This window comes from Bombina bombina, chromosome 5 (assembly GCF_027579735.1).
Source record: "Bombina bombina isolate aBomBom1 chromosome 5, aBomBom1.pri, whole genome shotgun sequence".
Lineage (NCBI taxonomy): Eukaryota > Metazoa > Chordata > Amphibia > Anura > Bombinatoridae > Bombina > Bombina bombina.
The window spans coordinates 1133921195-1133939576 of NC_069503.1; the positions used below are offsets into that span (position 1 = coordinate 1133921195).

General features: G+C 41.1%; 1 protein-coding gene across 2 annotated transcripts in view; it reads right to left on the reverse strand.

The window, feature by feature from the left end:
* MAFA (MAF bZIP transcription factor A) overlaps positions 1-5516 on the reverse strand; it is an 89316-nt gene extending 83800 nt beyond the window's left edge. Inside the window, exon 1 of one of the 2 annotated variants that reach the window (XR_008402610.1) lies at positions 3370-5516. Coding sequence is in view for 1 of the 2 variants with exons in the window: in XM_053715423.1 (XP_053571398.1) it covers positions 3450-4319 (870 nt within the window). In the remaining variant the exon portion in view is untranslated. Of the gene's footprint in view, positions 1-2006 lie in introns of those variants that run through there. The other variant, XM_053715423.1, reaches the window with a different exon arrangement.
* Positions 5517-18382: the final 12866 nt, after the last annotated feature.

Consider the following 18382-nt stretch of genomic DNA (forward strand, 5'->3'; position numbering starts at 1 on the left):
ATTTTCCAATGTTAATCAGTTACATATACAGTATATATGTATCACTATATAACACACACATATGCGTATGTCATTTTTTTCTATCAAACATTAGCTGCAAGATTTATACTTAACTGATAAAATAATTTTCGATTTAAATATGTTTGTAATCCAAAATACCAGCACTAAGACATTATCAAAATAATTTAAATAAAGATAGATTCTTGGAATAATACTATTTGTTTAAATGCATTACTTGATAAAAAGTGCTTTTCAACTGACAGCAAAAAAAAAAAAAGGAAAAGAAAAAAATTCTGTTATCTGAAACAATATGAAGGTGAATAGAATTGAGTGTAATTAATGTAAATATTAGAGGGATACCTGCTACCAACAGAAATGTTCTCAAATCTTCAATCACTCAGAAATAATCACAATTTTAAAGTTATGCTAAAAGTCTGTATATGTAATTACATTACAACTGTGCACATTTGTATTTTTTTTTTTTTTTAACTTTTATAGATTCTATAAAGTTAAACTTTTTTACGTTTTTTTCAAACCAGCGCACAAATAAATAAATAAACATAAATAAATATTGTATTCCACTTAATTCAAAGTAAATATAAATTAAATCTTAATGTATTTATTTATTTTGCTTTTATGCTCTCAAAGTTATTACCAATTTTGCTAACACTAAAAAAATATATGATATAACATTTTAGGTTTTATACTGCATATATTTTCTAATTCTAAACTGAAAACATTTTTATATGAATTAGTCATTGAACATCATTATTGCTAAAGAGATCCCAATTAAAAAGTTGCACCAATACCCCAAAACAAAACCTACATAGCTACTTTCATCTAAAAAAAAACTTTTAAATTCAAAGTAGGTTGAAGCTGTGATTTTCAGCGACTTGTTACTTCATTAGCACAAAAGGTCTAATAAAATTAATTCTATTCAAAGCACAGGGTACAAAAAGCTCTCGGAAAAAAACACAAAACAAGGCTGGAAATGAATAGAAAATGTAATATTTAACTATTAAAAAAATAAAAACATTACAGCAGACTAGAAAGTGAAAAATGTAAGTGGGTAATTTGCTGTAAAATTCTATATTCGTTCAAAATATATTTTGCATATAATTAATTATAATGCAACATTTTATTTTTTTAATTTAGGAATCAATATTTACTATTTTCTTTTATATATTGTTTTGTTAAACTTTGAAGAGATAGTTAAAGGATTTTATTATGTTTAATTAAAAGCTTTAAATTTATTTATATATATAAAAAAAATTAAAAAAAACTTTCCTATAGAGGTTATTTTATTTGAGAACAAAAAATGTCAGTGTATAGTGTAATGTAGATTTTAATTTCTTTAACTGAATATGTATTATTCAAAGCATGTTTTTTTTTAAAAAAAATGAAAAATAAGAAAACACTAAAATTCACATAGCAGTAAACTGAATTTGTAAATATTAAAGTAATTCATTAAAATTCATATTTCCAGATGGAGACGATATCTTGTAGATGTAAATGTATGACTTCCTCCCAAACTCTCATATACACTCACCCAGACCAAGGTACAAATATCACTACATGCCACCACAAAATTCCAATAGTGGATATGTTAAGAATCAGTTTTATTTTATTTTGGTAGCAAATGAAAAGCGGTAAGGGATGGCAATAATGTGTTAACATGAATAAAACGTTTCATAAAAATCACAGAAAGAAAGAAAATTGTTTATTATTTTCCTTCTTTATTTTTTGTGTTTTATTCTTCTGGAAGTTGCAATAGCTAAATTTATTTCAAGAGCATTTGCTATAAAAAAAATACTTGTCTCAATTAAATTGCAAAGATGCAATATTAAAAAAAAAAAAATGTAAAAATCAGGCTTTATATAGCACTAATTTCATGGCTCAAATATCTGGCAAAACTTCCTAAAAACTGAACAGAGAAGCAACGTCAAAATCTGCTACTTCAGTACATTAGAGTCAAAATTATTGGAAGTTAACTAACATAAAACATATTTTGTGAATTGATTTTTATTCATTTTTTGCAGAAATATTGTGCATTAGCATTAAACTTTAAATAACATTTGTTTCCCAAGGGTAAATTCATAAATAAGACCGGTGCATAGACTTAAAAGCAGCCCAATAATTAATATATTACTATATTACCCAATAAGGGTTTAATTAGAATGTATGTTTATTACCCAACTTTGTAACAGCATAGATAATTTATTTAAATCTCTATAAAACAGTATAATGTATCCAATTGCTTCCTTTATATAGTGCATTAGGGTCTCGGATCATTAACAATAATGTTCGTATTCATTTTTAAATAGTATTTGCATGCTATTACATACAAACTTTCCTTAAGACTTTTTTGTATGTTTTTTTTTTTTGTCTTTATATCACCAAGCAAAATATAGGCTCAGAACAAAAAGGCATTTAAACGAACTAAACTCTACAATTATATACAAGTAGACACTTTAAATAATAGACGTTATCTGGCTCAGCTTTCCTTTTAAATAGTAAAAATATAAACAAGAAAGAAAATGAGAAATAAAACAGTCACACTCATCCCTTTTGACGTTTGAAGTCCTTTGACATAGAAGTTAATATTAAGTTTCCACAAGTCCCAGTTTGCAAGAGTTGCATTTCACACGCTGAGTCCAGGAAAGTGAATTAAGACTTTGAGTGTTTTTGGGTCATATACAAGATGCACAAATTGTCCTTTCTTCGAAGAAATTAATAATTAAAAAAAAAAAGACGGTAAAACAAAAACAAACAAAAACACATTCTACATCATGCTTTCTTGTCTGGACTAGTAGAAAAGAACTTTGGATTCCCATACATGACCTGCATGCAGGATTGCTAAAAAGACTATTTTAGACCCAAAGTATTTGCACAGTTTTGATCAGTTCATTTGATTTACATTACTATCACAGAAAACATGGATTCTGGAGTCCTGGAGGATAAAATGCAGCTTTCGACTTAAATATGTGTGTTTTATGAGAATTGAATCTGATTGTATTGCTATTTTGTGTCAGACTGTTCCTCTCTGGTTTTACAAGATTTTGCAATTAAGACTTGTTTGAAATAATTCTGGCTCATTAAGCATTCCTACTTGATAGGGGTATATTGTGCCCCTATAAGTCCATCTGTGGTTCATTATATTTACAGGTCCTTGTAGGTTCTCACTGAATAATGTATATTTATGATGAAGAGCTATGACAGCTCTGGGGAAAAAACAAAAAAGTAATTTGCTGTCCCAAAAGTCACAATATATAGTGAATGGATTAAATGCATTGTGGTTTAGTGAGTACAGTTGTTAGAGAAAATGCATAAGTTACGTTGTTGAAACTACAAGTCTTTTTGTTTTTTTACCTGGAAGAGCTGCAATCTACAGAAGCTAGCACACTTCCTCACTGGCTTATTAGGAGTAAGAGGTCAGAGAGTCGTGGGTCTCACATGAAGAAGTCAGTGGTGCCTTTGCCAGGGTTGGACTGTGGTGGAGATTCCCTGGTGGTGAAGCTTCTGCTGGCCAGTTTCTCATACTTGTCTTTATAAAGATCCCTCTCCTTGGCCAGCCTGGAGACCTCTTGCTTGAGCTGCTCTACCTGGGTCTGGAGCTGACATTTCTCAGTCTCCAGAATGTGCCTCTGCTGGACCCTTTTGTACCTGCAGGACTGGGCATAGCCTCTGTTCTTCAAGGTCCTTCTCTTCTGCTTGAGGCGTATTACTTCCTCCTTGCTGAAGCCTCTGAGCTGCCTGTTGAGTTCCCTCACAGACATGCTGACCAACTGCTCATCTGAGAACCTCTCTTCTAACCTGAGGTGATGGCTGTGGTGATGATGATGGTGGTGGACCTGGTGGTGGTGCCCAGATGGTGCCATCTCCTCCCCTGGGTACTGCTGCCCCCTGAAGCCATCATAGCCCTGGTGGTGGTGATGGTGGTGGTGGGGATTCCCTATCAAAGCCTCCACAGCATCTTCGGGGGTCAGGTTCAGGGCTTCTGGGTTGATGTGGTGCTGGTAGTTAGACATCCAGTACAGGTCCTCCAGCTGGGGCTTGCCGGCAGAGTTGGGGTTGTTGGGGTTCACGTTGGGTTGTGCCCCAGGGCTGGGTGCACAAAAGCTGGGAGAGGAAGGCACAGAGGAGCAGGGGGTGCTGATGGGAGTAGAGGACAAGGATCCTGGGGGTAGGCGGTGGCAGAATCTCTCAGCTTCTGGGGGCTCCTTCTTCACCTCAAATTTCATCAGATCAAAGTCATTAACATAATCAATGGCAAGAGGGCTGTTGGGCAGCTCTGCGCTCATGGCCAGATCAGAGGCCATCTCAGTCCATATAAGAGCTGTCACTGCCTCTCACCACAATTTAAGTGCTCCACGCCCCCTCTGTACACGGCAGCCTGGAGGAAGGCTCAGCTCTCAGACTCTGCTGGGATGACTTTAACCCACTGCACACTCTAATGCAAACTGTGATCAGTGCACTCTCTAATGCCAACTGTGTTCAGTGCCCACTCCTCTAATGCAAACTGTGATCAGTGCACTCACCAATGCCAACTGTGTTCAGTGCCCACTCCTCTAATGCAAACTGTGATCAGTGCACACTCATCTAATGCAAACTGTGATCAGTGCACACTCCTCTAATGCCAACGGTGTTCAGTGCACACTCCTCTAATGCCAACTGTGTTCAGTGCACTCTCTTCTAATGCCAGCTGTGATCAGTGCACTCTCTTATGCCAGCTGTGATCAGTGCACTCTCTTATGCCAGCTGTGATCAGTGCACTCTCTTCTAATGCAAACTGTGTTCAGTGCACACTCCTCTAATGCCAACTGTGTTCAGTGCCCACTCCTCTAATGCAAACTGTGATCAGTGCACTCACCAATGCCAACTGTGTTCAGTGCCCACTCCTCTAATGCAAACTGTGATCAGTGCACACTCATCTAATGCCAACGGTGTTCAGTGCACACTCATCTAATGCCAACGGTGTTCAGTGCACACTCCTCTAATGCCAACGGTGTTCAGTGCACACTCCTCTAATGCCAACTGTGTTCATTGCACTCTCTTCTAATGCCAGCTGTGATCAGTGCACTCTCTTATGCCAGCTGTGATCAGTGCACTCTCTTCTAATGCCAGCTGTGATCAGTGCACTCTCTTCTAATGCCAGCTGTGATCAGTGCACTCTCTAATGCCAAATGTGATCAGTGCACTCTCTAATGCCAAATGTGATCAGTGCACTCTCCTCTAATGCCAGCTGTGATCAGTGCACTCTCTGCTCCGGGTGCACACTCTGCTGCTGCGCGCTCCAGAAGTGCAGATCTCTGGGTTCAGTTCTGACAAAGAGTAAAATGACAACAGCTCTAATCCAAAAGTTGCAGCATCAGAGGCTGGAGACTTTGCTGGATGTTGCAGTAGTCGGTACAGGGATGGGGTCTCAGGCAGAGGTGAGCTGCATTCCTTCCCCAGCTGTGAGGTGATAGCCCGGTGTGTGGCCCCGTGTGTGGCCCCGCGTGTCCCTGTATAAGAGCGCTGCGCCTCTGCACGCACCTCTACTGACAGCCTCAATGGAGAACTCTGCCCTTTAACCAGACAACGTGCGTAGCCACGCCCTGCAAGGTGTGGGGATCCCGCCCGGGACCAATCACACGCCCCCGTTACACGGTACATTTACATATCTCTCCAGCAATGTAAGTCAGAAGCTGTCAATCTCCCCGAGGGAACAGCTGGAAGCAAGAGAACGGCGTGAGCCCTCTAGTGGTCTTGTGAAGGTACTGCGCGATCAGCGTATCGCTTCTATAGGTCATATGTGTGTAGCTTGTGCTATTATTATATCAGTATCAGACTGTGTAATAAATACATTTACAGCTCCTGCGCCCCTACGCACGGAATCATTATGCACTATATGACTGTATGACCTGTTCTTTATAGAGACTGTACATTGCCCAGCACAGCTTCTGGCTGGGTATACTGGGCGCACAGCACACAATGTAATGGCACTGCAGTAATATGGTTTGGTACTGGACTGGCCAGTTAGGAATAAGGTTAGGGTTTGGTTGGAGTTAAGGTTAAGGTTGGTGTTAGGGATATGGTTAGGGATGGAGTTAGGGATAAGGTTATGGTTTGGTTGGAGTTAAGGTTAAGGTTGGTGTTAGGGATATGGTTAGGGATGGAGTTAGGGATAAGGTTATGGTTTGGTTGGAGTTAAGGTTAAGGTTGGTGTTAGGGATAAGGTTATGGTTGGAGTTAGGGATAAGGTTAGGAAAGCAGTCAGGGATAAAGTTAGGGTTTGAGTTACGGATAAGGTTGGAGTTAGGGATAAGATTAGGGATGGAGTTAGGGATAAGGTTAGGGATGGAGTTAGGGATAGGATTTGGATGGCGTTAGGGATAAGGTTAGGGATAGGATTCTGATGGAGTTAGGGATAAGGTTAGGGATGGAGTTAGGGATAAGGTTAGGGATGGAGTTAGGGATAGGATTCGGATGGATTTAGGGATAAGGTTAGGGATGGAGTTATGGATAAGATTGGGATGGAGTCAGGGATACGTTTAGGGATGGAGTTAGGAATAGGCTTGGGATGGAGTTAGAGATAAGTTAGGGATGGAGTTAGGGATAGGATTTGGATGGAGTTAGGGATAAGGTTAGGTTTAGAGTTTGGGATAAGGTTAGGGATGGAGTTAGGGATAGGATTGGATGGAGTTAGGGATAAGGTTATGGATGGCGTTGGGGATAGGATTGGGATGGAGTTAGGGATAAGGTTAGGTTTGGAGTTAGGGATAAGGTTAGGTATGGAGTTAGGGATGGAATTAGGGATAGGATTGGGATGGAGTTAGGGATAAGGTTAGGGATGGCATTAGGGATATGATTGGGATGGAGTTAGGGATAAGGTTAGGGATGGAGTTAGGGATAGGATTGGGATGGAGTTAGGGATAGGGTTAGGGATGAAGTTAGGGATAGGATTGCAATGGAGTTAGGGATGAGGTTAGGGATGGAGTAATGGGCTAGGATTTGGATGGAGTTAGGGATAAGGTTAAGTTTTGAGTTAGGGATAGGGTTAGGGATAGAGTTAGGTATAAGTTTAGGGATGGAGTTAGGGATAGGATTGGGATGGAGATAGGGATAAGGTTAGGGATGGAGTTAGGGATAGGATTTGGATGGAGTTAGAGATAAGGTTAGGTTTCGAGTTAGGGATAGGGTTAGGGATAGAGTTAGGTATAAGGTTATGGATGGGATGGAGTTCGGGATAAGGTTAGGGATTGAATGGAATTAGGGATAGGATTGGGATGGAGTTAGGGATAAGGTTATGGATGGATTTAGAGATAGGATTGGGATTGAGTTAGGGTTACGATTGGGATGGAGTTAGGCATAAGCTTAGGGATGGAGTTAGAGATAGGATTGGGATGGAGTTAGGGATATGATTGGGATGGAGTTAGGGATAAGGTTAGGGATGGAGTTAGGGATAGGATAGGGATAAAGTTAGGGATAAGGTTAGGGATGGAGTAAGAGATACGATTGAGATGGAGTTAGGGATAAGGTTATGGATGGAGTTAGGGATATGATTGGGATGAAGTTAGGGATAAGGTTAGGTTTGGAGTTAGGGATAAGGTAGAGATGGAGTTAGAGATAAGGTTAGGGATGGAGTTAGGGATATGATTGGGATGGAGTTAGGGATAAGGTTAGGGATGAAGTTAGGAATAGGATGTGGATGGAGTTAGGGATAAGGTTAGGTTTGGAGTTAGGGATAAGGTTAGGGATGGAGTTAGGGATAAGGTTAGGGATGAAGTTAGGAATAGGATTAGGATGGAGTTAAGGATAAGGTTAGGGATAGGATTTTGATGGAGTTAGAGATAAGATTAGTGATGGAGTTACAGATAAGGTTAGGAATTTAGTTAGGGATAGGATTGGGATGGAGTTAGGGATGGAGTTAGGGATAGGATTAGGATGGAGTTAGGGATAAGGTTAGGGATGGCATTAGGGATAGGATTGGGATGGAGTTAGGGATAGGATTATGATGGAGTTAGGGATAAGTTTAGGGATGGCATTAGAGATAGGATTGGGATGGAGTTAGGGATAAGGTTAGGAATGAAGTTATGGATAGGATTGGTCTGGAGTTAGGGATAGGATTGGGATGGAGCTACGGATAAGGTTAGCGATGGAGTTATGGATAGGATTGGGTTGGAGTTAGGGATAAGGTTAGGTTTTGAGTTAGGGATAAGGTTATGGATACAGTTAGGGATAAGGTTAGGTATGGAGTTAGAGATAAGGTTAGAGATGGAGTTAGGGATAGGATTGGGATGGAGTTAGGGATAAGGTTAGGGATGGAGTTAGGAATATGATTGGGATGGCGTTAGGGATAAGGTTAGGGATGGAGTAAGGGAGATGATTTGGATGGAGTTAGGGATAAGGTTAGGTTTGGAGTTAGGGATACGGTTATGGATAGAGTTAGGTAAAGGTTAGGAATGGAGTTAGGGATAGGATTGGATGGAGTTAGGGATAGGAATGAGAAGGAGTTAGGGATACGTTTAGGGATGAGTTAGAGATAGGATTGGGATGGAGTTAGGGATAAGGTAAGGGATGGAGTTAGGGATAGAATTGGGATGGAGTTAGGAATAAGGTTAGGGATGGAGTTAGGGCTAGGATTTTGATGGAGTAAGGGATGAAGTTAGGGATAAATTTAGGGATGGAGTTATTGATAATATTGGGATGGAGTTAGGGCTAGGATTTTGATGGAGTAAGGGATGAAGTTAGGGATAAGTTTAGGGATGGAGTTATTGATAATATTGGGATGGAGTTAGGGATAAGGTTAGGGATGGAGTTAGGGATAGGATTTGGATGAAGTTAAAGATAAGGTTAGGTTTAGAGTTAGGGATAAGGTTAGGGATGGAGTTTGGGATAAGGCTAGGGATGGAGTTAGGGATAGGGTTGGGATGGAGTTAGAGATAAGGTTAGGGGTGGAGTTAGGTATAGGATTAGGATGGAGTTAGGGATAAGATTAGGGGTGGCATTAGAGATAGGATTAGGATGGAGTTAGAGATAAAGTTAGGTATGGAGTTAGGGATAAGGTTAGGAATGGAGTTAAGGATAAGGTTAGGGATGGAGTTAGAGATAAAATTAGGTATGGAGTTAGAGATAAGGTTAGGGATGGAGTTATGGATAAGGTTAGGGTTGGAGTTAGGGATAGGATTGGGATGAAGTTAGGGATAAGGTTAGGGATGGAGTTAGGGATAAGGTTAGGCATGGAGTTAGAGATAAGGTTAGGGATGGAGTTAGGGATAGGATTGGGATGGAGTTAGGGATACGGTTAGGGATGGAGTTAGGGATAAGGTTAGGGATGAAGTTAGGAATAGGATTAGTATGGAGTTATGGATAAGGTTAGGGAAGGCATTAGGGATAGGATTGGGATGGAGTTAGATATAAGGTTAGCGATGGAGTTAGGGATAAGGTTAGGGATGGAGTTAGGGATAAGGTTAGGGATGGAGTTAGGGATTGGATTAGATGGAGTTAGGGATAAAGTTAGGGATGGCATTAGGAATAGGATTGGGATGGAGTTAGGGATAAGGTTAGGTTTGGAGTTAGGGATAGGATTAGGATGGAGTTAGGGATAAGGTTAGGGATGGCATTAGAGATAGGATTGGGATGGAGTTAGGGATAAGGTTAGGAATGAAGTTATGGATAGGATTGGTCTGGAGTTAGGGATAGGATTGGAATGGAGCTAGGGATAAGGTTAGCGATGGAGTTATGGATAAGATTGGGTTGGAGTTAGGGATAAGGTTAGGGATAAAGTTAGGGATAAGGTTAGGTATGGCGTTAGAGATAAGGTTAGGGATTGAGTTAGGGATAGGATTGGGATGGAGTTAGGGATAAGGTTAGGGATGGAGTTAGGAATATTATTGGGATGGCGTTAGGGATAAGGTTAGGGATGGAGTTAGGGAGATGATTTGGACGGAGTTAGGTATAAGGTTAGGTTTTTAGTTAGGGATAGGGTTATGGATAGAGTTAGGTAAAGGTTAGGGATGGAGTTAGGGATAGGATTGGATGGAGTTAGGGATAATGTTAGGGATGGCATTAGGGATAGGATTGGGATGGAGTTAGGGATAGGAATGAGGAGTTAGGGATACATTTAGGGATGGAGTTAGGGATAGAATTGGGATGGAGTTAGGGATAAGGTTAGGGATGGAGTTAGGTTAGGATTTGGATGGAGTAAGGGATGAAGTTAGGTTTAATATTAGGGATAAGTTTAGGGATGGAGTTATTGATAGGATTGGGATAGAGTTAGGGATAAGGTTAGGGATGGAGTTAGGGATAGGATTTGGATGGAGTTAAAAATAAGGTTAGGTTTAGAGTTAGGGATAAGGTTTGGGATGGAGTTAGGGATAGGATTGGGATGGAGTTAGGGATAAGGTTAGGGATGGCATTAGAGATAGGATTAGGATGGAGTTAGAGATAAGGTTAGGTATGGAGTTAGGGATAAGGATTAGGGATGGAGTTAGGGATAAGGTTAGGGATGGAGTTAGGAATAGGATTTGGATGGAGTTAGGGATAAGGTTAGGTTTGGAGTTAGGGATAAGGATTAGGGATGGAGTTAGGGATAAGGTTAGGGATGGAGTTAGGGATAAGGTTAGGTTTGGAGTTAGGGATAAGGTTAGGGATGGAGTTAGGGATAAGGTTAGGGATGGAGTTAGGAATAGGATTGGGATGGAGTTAGGGATAAGGTTATGGAAGGCAATATGGATAGGACTGGGATGGAGTTAGATATAAGGTTAGGGATGGAGTTAGGGATAAAGTTAGGGATGGAGTTAGGGATAAGGTTAGGGATGGAGTTAGGGATTATATTAGGTTGGAGTTAGGGATAAGGTTAGGGTTGAAGTTAGGGACAGGATTGGATTGGAGTTAGGGATAAGTTTAGGGGTGGCATTAGGGATAATGTTAGGATTGAGGTTAGGTAAAGGATTGGGTTGTAGTTAGGGATAATGTTAGGGTTCGAGTTAGGTATAGGATTGGAGTTAGGGATAAGGTTAGGGTTGGGCTTAGGGATATCATTTGGATAGATTTAGGGATAAGGTTAGGGAAATAATTATATAGAGATAGGATTGGGATGGAGTTAGGGATAAGGTTAGGAATGAAGTTATGGATAGGATTGGTCTGGAGTTAGGGATAGGATTGGAATGGAGCTAGGGATAAGGTTAGCGATGGAGTTATGGATAAGATTGGGTTGGAGTTAGGGATAAGGTTAGGGATAAAGTTAGGGCTAAGGTTAGGTATGGCGTTAGAGATAAGGTTATTGATTGAGTTAGGGATAGGATTGGGATGGAGTTAGGGATAAGGTTAGGGATGGAGTTAGGAATATTATTGGGATGGCATTAGGGATAAGGTTAGGGATGGAGTTAGGGATAGGATTGGGATGGAGTTAGGGATAAGGTTAGGAATGGAGTTAGGGATAGGATTGGGGTGGAGTTAGGGATAAAGTTAGGGATGGCATTAGGTATAGGATTGGAATGGAGTTAGGGATAAGGTTAGGGATGGAGTTAGGGATAGGATTGGGATGGAGTTAGGGATAAGGTTAGGGATGGAGTTAGGGATAGGATTGGGGTGGAGTTAGGGATTAGGTTAGGGATGTCATTAGGGATAGGATTGGGATGGAGTTAGGGATAAGGTTAGGGATGAAGTTAAGGATAGCATTGGGCTGGAGTTAGGGATAAGGATAGGGATGGGGTTAGGGATAGGATTGGGATGGAGTTAGGGATATGATTGGGATGGAGTTAGGGATAAGGTTAGGGATGGGGTTAGGGATAGGATTGGGATGGAGTTAGGGATAAGGTTAGGGATGGAATTAGGGATAGGATTGGGATGGAGTTTGGAATAAGGTTTGGGATGGAGTTAGGGATAGGATTGGGATGGAGTTAGGGATAGGAATGGGATAGAGTTATGGATAAGGTAATGGATGGAGTTAGAGATAGGATTGGGATGGAGTTAGTGATAAGGTTAGGGATGGAGTTAGTGATAGGATTGGGATGGAGTTTGGAATAAGGTTTGGGATGGAGTTAGGGATAATATTAGGTTGGAGTTAGGGATAAGGTTAGGGTTGAAGTTAGGGACAGGATTGGATTGGAGTTAGGGATAAGTTTAGGGGTGGCATTAGGGATAATGTAAGGGTTGAGGTTAGGTAAAGGATTGGGTTGTAGTTAGGGATAATGTTAGGGTTCGAGTTAGGTATAGGATTGGAGTTAGGGATAAGGTTAGGGTTGGGCTTAGGGATATCATTTGGATAGATTTAGGGATAAGGTTAGGGAAATAATTATATAGAGATAGGATTGGGATGGAGTTAGGGATAAGGTTAGAAATGAAGTTATGGATAGGATTGGTCTGGAGTTAGGGATATGATTGGAATGGAGCTAGGGATAAGGTTAGCGATGGAGTTATGGATAAGATTGGGTTGGAGTTAGGGATAAGGTTAGGGACAAAGTTAGGGATAAGGTTAGGTATGGCGTTAGAGATATGGTTAGGGATTGAGTTAGGGATAGGATTGGGATGGAGTTAGGGATAAGGTTAGGGATGGAGTTAGGAATATTATTGGGATGGCGTTAGGGATAAGGTTAGGGATGGAGTTAGGGAGATGATTTGGATGGAGTTAGGGATAAGGTTAGGTTTTTAGTTAGGGATAAGGTTATGGATAGAGTTAGGTAAATGTTAGGGATGGAGTTGGATGGAGTTAGGGATAATGTTAGGGATGGCGTTAGGGATAGGATTGGGATGGAGTTAGGGATAGGAATGAGGAGTTAGGGATACGTTTAGGGATGGAGTTAGGGATAGAATTGGGATGGAGTTAGGGATAAGGTTAGGGATGGAGTTAGGGTTAGGATTTGGATGGAGTAAGGGATGAAATTAGGTTTAATATTAGGGATAAGTTTAGGGATGGAGTTATTGATAGGATTGGGATAGAGTTAGGGATAAGGTTAGGGATGGAGTTAGGGATAGGATTTGGATGGAGTTAAAAAATAAGTTTAGGTTTAGAGTTAGGGATAAGGTTTGGGATGGAGTTAGGGATAGGATTGGGATAGAGTTAGGGATAAGGTTAGGGATGGCATTAGAGATAGGATTAGGATGGAGTTAGAGATAAGGTTAGGTATGGAGTTAGGGATAAGGTTAGGGATGGAGTTAGGAATAGGATTTGGATGGAGTTAGGGATAAGGTTAGGTTTGGAGTTAGGGATAAGGATTAGGGATGGAGTTAGGGATAAGGTTAGGGATGGAGTTAGGAATAGGATTTGGATGGAGTTAGGGATAAGGTTAGGTTTGGAGTTAGGGATAAGGTTAGGGATGGAGTTAGGGATAAGGTTAGGGATGGAGTTAGGGATAAGGTTAGGGATGGAGTTAGGGATAAGGTTAGGGATGGAGTTAGGAATAGGATTGGGATGGAGTTAGGGATAAGGTTAGGGAAGGCAATATGGATAGGACTGGGATGGAGTTAGATATAAGGTTAGGGATGGAGTTAGGGATAAAGTTAGGGATGGAGTTAGGGATAAGGTTAGGGATGGAGTTAGGGATTGGATTAGATGGAGTTAGGGATAAGGTTAGGGATGGAATTAGGAATAGGATTGGGATGGAGTTAGGGATAAGGTTAGGTTTGGAGTTAGGAATAAGGTTAGGTATGGAGTTAGGGATAAGGTTAGGGATGGAGTTAGGAATAGGATTGGTATGGAGTTAGGGATAAGGTTAGGGATGGCATTAGGTATAGGATTGGAATGGAGTTAGGGATAAGGTTAGGGATGGAGTTAGGGATAGGATTGGGATGGAGTTAGGGATAAGGTTAGGGATGGAGTTAGGGATAGGATTGGGGTGGAGTTAGGGATAAAGTTATGGATGGCATTAGGTATAGGATTGGAATGGAGTTAGGGATAAGGTTAGGGATGGAGTTAGGGATAGGATTGGGATGGAGTTAGGCATAAGGTTAGGGATGGAGTTAGGGATAGGATTGGGGTGGAGTTAGGGATTAGGTTAGGGATGTCATTAGGGATAGGATTGGGATGGAGTTAGGGATAAGGTTAGGGATGAAGTTAAGGATAGCATTGGGCTGGAGTTAGGGATAAGGATAGGGATGGGGTTAGGGATAGGATTGGGATGGAGTTAGGGATATGATTGGGATGGATTTAGGGATAAGGTTAGGGATGGAGTTAGGGATAGGATTGGGATGGAGTTAGGGATAGGATTGTGATGGAGTTAGGGATAAGGTTAGGGATGGAATTAGGGATAGGATTGGGATGGAGTTAGGGATAGGAATGGGATAGAGTTATGGATAAGGTAATGGATGGAGTTAAAGATAGGATTGGGATGGAGTTAGTGATAAGGTTAGGGATGGAGTTAGTGATAGGATTGGGATGGAGTTTGGAATAAGGTTTGGGATGGAGTTATGGATTGTATTGGGTTGGAGTTAGGGATAAGGTTAGGGTTGAAGTTAGGGACAGGATTGGGTTGGAGTTAGGGATAAGTTTAGGGGTGGCATTAGGGATAAGGTTAGGATTGAGGTTAGGTAAAGAATTGGGTTGTAGTTAGGGATAATGTTAGGGTTCGAGTTAGGTATAGGATTGGAGTTAGGGATAAGGTTAGGGTTGGGCTTAGGGATATCATTTGGATAGATTTAGGGATAAGGTTAGGGAAATAATTATATATAATGTTCTGTTTGGAGTTACGGATAAGTTTGTGGTTAGGGATAGGATTTGGATGGAGTTAGGGATAAGGTTACGGTTGGGGTTAGGGATAGGATTTTAGTAAGATATAAGGTTATAGCTGGAGTTAGGGATAGGATTGGGATGGAGTTAGGGATAAGGTTAGGGTTGAAGATAGGGATAGGATTGGTTTGGAGTTAGGGATAAGGTTAGGGATGGAGTTAGGGATAAGGTTAGGGATGGAGTTAGGGATAGGATTGGGATGGAGTTAGGGATGGAGTTAGTAATAGAATTGTTATGGAGTTAGCGATAAGTTAGGGATGGAGTTAGGGATAGGGTTTGGATGGAGTTAGGGATAAGGTTAGGTTTGGAGTTAGGGATAGGGTTAGGGATAGAGTTAGGTATAAGGTTAGGGATGGAGTTAGGGATATGATTGGGATGGAGTTAGGGATAAGGTTAGGGATGGAGTTAGGGATAGGATTTGGATGGAGTTAGGGATAAGGTTAGGTTTGGAGTTAGGGATAGGGTTAGGGATAGAGTTAGGTATAAGGTTAGGGATGAAGTTAGGGATAATATTGGATGGAGGTACGGATAATGTTAGAGAAGGCGTTAGGGATAGGATTGGGATGGAGTTAGGGATAGGATTGGGATGGAGTTAGGGATAAGGTTAGGGATGGAGTTAGTGTTAGGATTTGTATGGAGTAAGGGATGAGGTTAGGTTTAAAGTTAGCGATAAGTTTAGAGATAAAGTTAGGGATAGGATTGGGATGGAGTTAGGGATAAGGTTAGGGATGGAGTTAGGAATAGGATTTGGATGGAGTTAAAGATAAGGTTAGGTTTAGAGTTAGGGATAAGGTTAGGGATAGGATTGGGATGGAGTTAGGGATAAGGTAAGGGATGGAGTTAGGGATAGGATTGCGATGGAGTTAGGGGTAAGGTTAGGGATGGCGTTAGGGATAGGATTAGGATGGAGTTAGAGTTATGGTTAGGTATTGAGTTAGGGATAAGGTTAGGTTTGGGGTTAGGGATAATGTTAGGGATGGAGTTAGTGATAAGGTTAGGGATGGAGTTAGGAATAGGATTAGGATGGAGTTAGAGATAAGGTTAGGAATGGAGTTAGGGATAGGATTGGGATGGAGTTAGGGATAAGGTTAGGTATGGAGATAGGGATAAGGTTACGGATGGAGTTAGGGATAGGATTGGATGGAGTTAGGGATAAGGTTAGGTTTGGAGTTAGGGATAGAGTTAGGGATAGAGTTAGGTATAAGGTTAGGGATGGGGTTAGTGATAGAATTGGTATGGAGTTAGGGATAAGGTTAGGGATGGAGTTAGGGATAGGATTTGGATGGAGTTAGGGATAAGGTTAGGTTTGGAGTTAGGGATAGGGTTAGGGATAGAGTTAGGTATAAGGTTAGGGATGGAGTTAGGGATAGGATTGGGATGGAGTTAGGGAAATGGTTAGGGATGGAGTTAGGGATAGGATTTGGATGGAGTTAGGGATAGGATTTGGATGGAGTTAGGGATAAGGTTATTTTTGGAGTTAGGGATAGGGTTAGGGATAGAGTTAGGTATAATGTTAGGGATGGAGTTAGGGATAGGATTTGATGGAGTTACGGATAATGTTAGAGAAGTTGTTAGGGATAGGATTGGGATGGAGTTAGGGATAGGATTGAGAAGGAGTTAGGGATAAGGATAGGGATGGAGTTAGGGATAGGATTGGGATGGAGTTAGGGATAAGGTTAGGGATGGAGTTAGGGTTAGGATTTGGATGGAGTAAGGGATGAGGTTAGGTTTAAAGTTAGGGATAAGTTTAAAGATGGAGTTAGGGATACGATTGGGATGGAGTTAGGGATAACGCTAGGGATGGACTTAGGGATAGGATTTGGATGGAGTTAAAGATAAGGTTAGGTTTAGAGTTAGGGATAAGGTTAGGGATAGGATTGGGATGGAGTTAGTTTTAGGATTGGGATGGAGTTAGGGATAAGGTTAGGTTTGGAGTTAGGGATAATGTTAGGGATGGAGTTAGGGATAAGGTTAGGGATGGAGTTAGGAATAGGATTGGGATGGAGTTAGGGATAAGGTTAGGGAAGGAATTAGGGATAGGATTAGGATGGAGTTAGAGAAGGTTAGGAATGGAGTTAGGGATAGGATTGGGATGGAGTTAGGGATAAGGTTAGGGATGATGTTAGGGATAGGATTGGATGGAGTTAGGGATAAGGTTAGGGATGGCATTAGGGATAGGATTGGGATGGAGTTAGGGATAAGGTTAGGGATGGAGTTAGAAATAGGAATTGTATGGAGTTAGGGATAAGGTTAGGGATGGAGTTAGGGATAGGATTATCTTAGAATTAGGGATAAAGTTTGGGATGGCATTAGGGATAATATTAGGATGGAGTTAAGGATAAGGTTAGGGATGAAGTTAGAGATAGGATTGGGATGGAGTAAGGGATATGATTGGGATGGAGTTAGGGATAAGGTTAGGGATGGAGTTAGGGATATGATTGGGATGGAGTTAGGGATAAGGTTAGGGATGGAGTTAGAGATAGGATTGGGATGGAGTTAGGGATAAGGTTAGGGATGGAGTTAGGGATAGGATTGGGATGGAGTTAGGGATAAGGTTAGGGATGGAGTTAGGGATAAGGTTAGGGATGGAGTTAGGGATAGGATTGGGATGGAGTTATGGATAAGGTGTGGGTTGGAGTTAGAGATAAGGTTAGGGATGGAGTTAGAGATAGGATTGGGATGGAGTTAGGAATAAGGTTGGGTTTGGAGTTAGGGATAATTTTAGGGATGGATATAGAGATAAGGTAAGGGATGGAGTTAGGAATAGAATTGGGATGGAGTTAGGGATAAGGTTAGGGATGGAGTTAGTAACATAGTAGATGAGGTGTAAAAAAGACCGAAGTCCATCGAGTTCAACCTATACAAGTTAGGAATAGGATTTGGATGGCGTTAGGGATAAGGTTAGGGATGGAGTTAGGGATAAGGTAAGGGATGGAGTTAGGAATAGGATTGGGATGGAGTTAGGGATAAGGTTAGGGATGGAGTTAGGGATAGGATTGGGGTGGAGTTAGGGATTAGGTTAGGGATGTCATTAGGGATAGGATTGGGATGGAGTTAGGGATAAGGTTAGGGATGAAGTTAAGGATAGCATTGGGCTGGAGTTAGGGATAAGGATAGGGATGGGGTTAGGGATAGGATTGGGATGGAGTTAGGGATATGATTGGGATGGATTTAGGGATAAGGTTAGGGATGGAGTTAGGGATAGGATTGGGATGGAGTTAGGGATAGGATTGTGATGGAGTTAGGGATAAGGTTAGGGATGGAATTAGGGATAGGATTGGGATGGAGTTAGGGATAGGAATGGGATAGAGTTATGGATAAGGTAATGGATGGAGTTAAAGATAGGATTGGGATGGAGTTAGTGATAAGGTTAGGGATGGAGTTAGTGATAGGATTGGGATGGAGTTTGGAATAAGGTTTGGGATGGAGTTATGGATTGTATTGGGTTGGAGTTAGGGATAAGGTTAGGGTTGAAGTTAGGGACAGGATTGGGTTGGAGTTAGGGATAAGTTTAGGGGTGGCATTAGGGATAAGGTTAGGATTGAGGTTAGGTAAAGAATTGGGTTGTAGTTAGGGATAATGTTAGGGTTCGAGTTAGGTATAGGATTGGAGTTAGGGATAAGGTTAGGGTTGGGCTTAGGGATATCATTTGGATAGATTTAGGGATAAGGT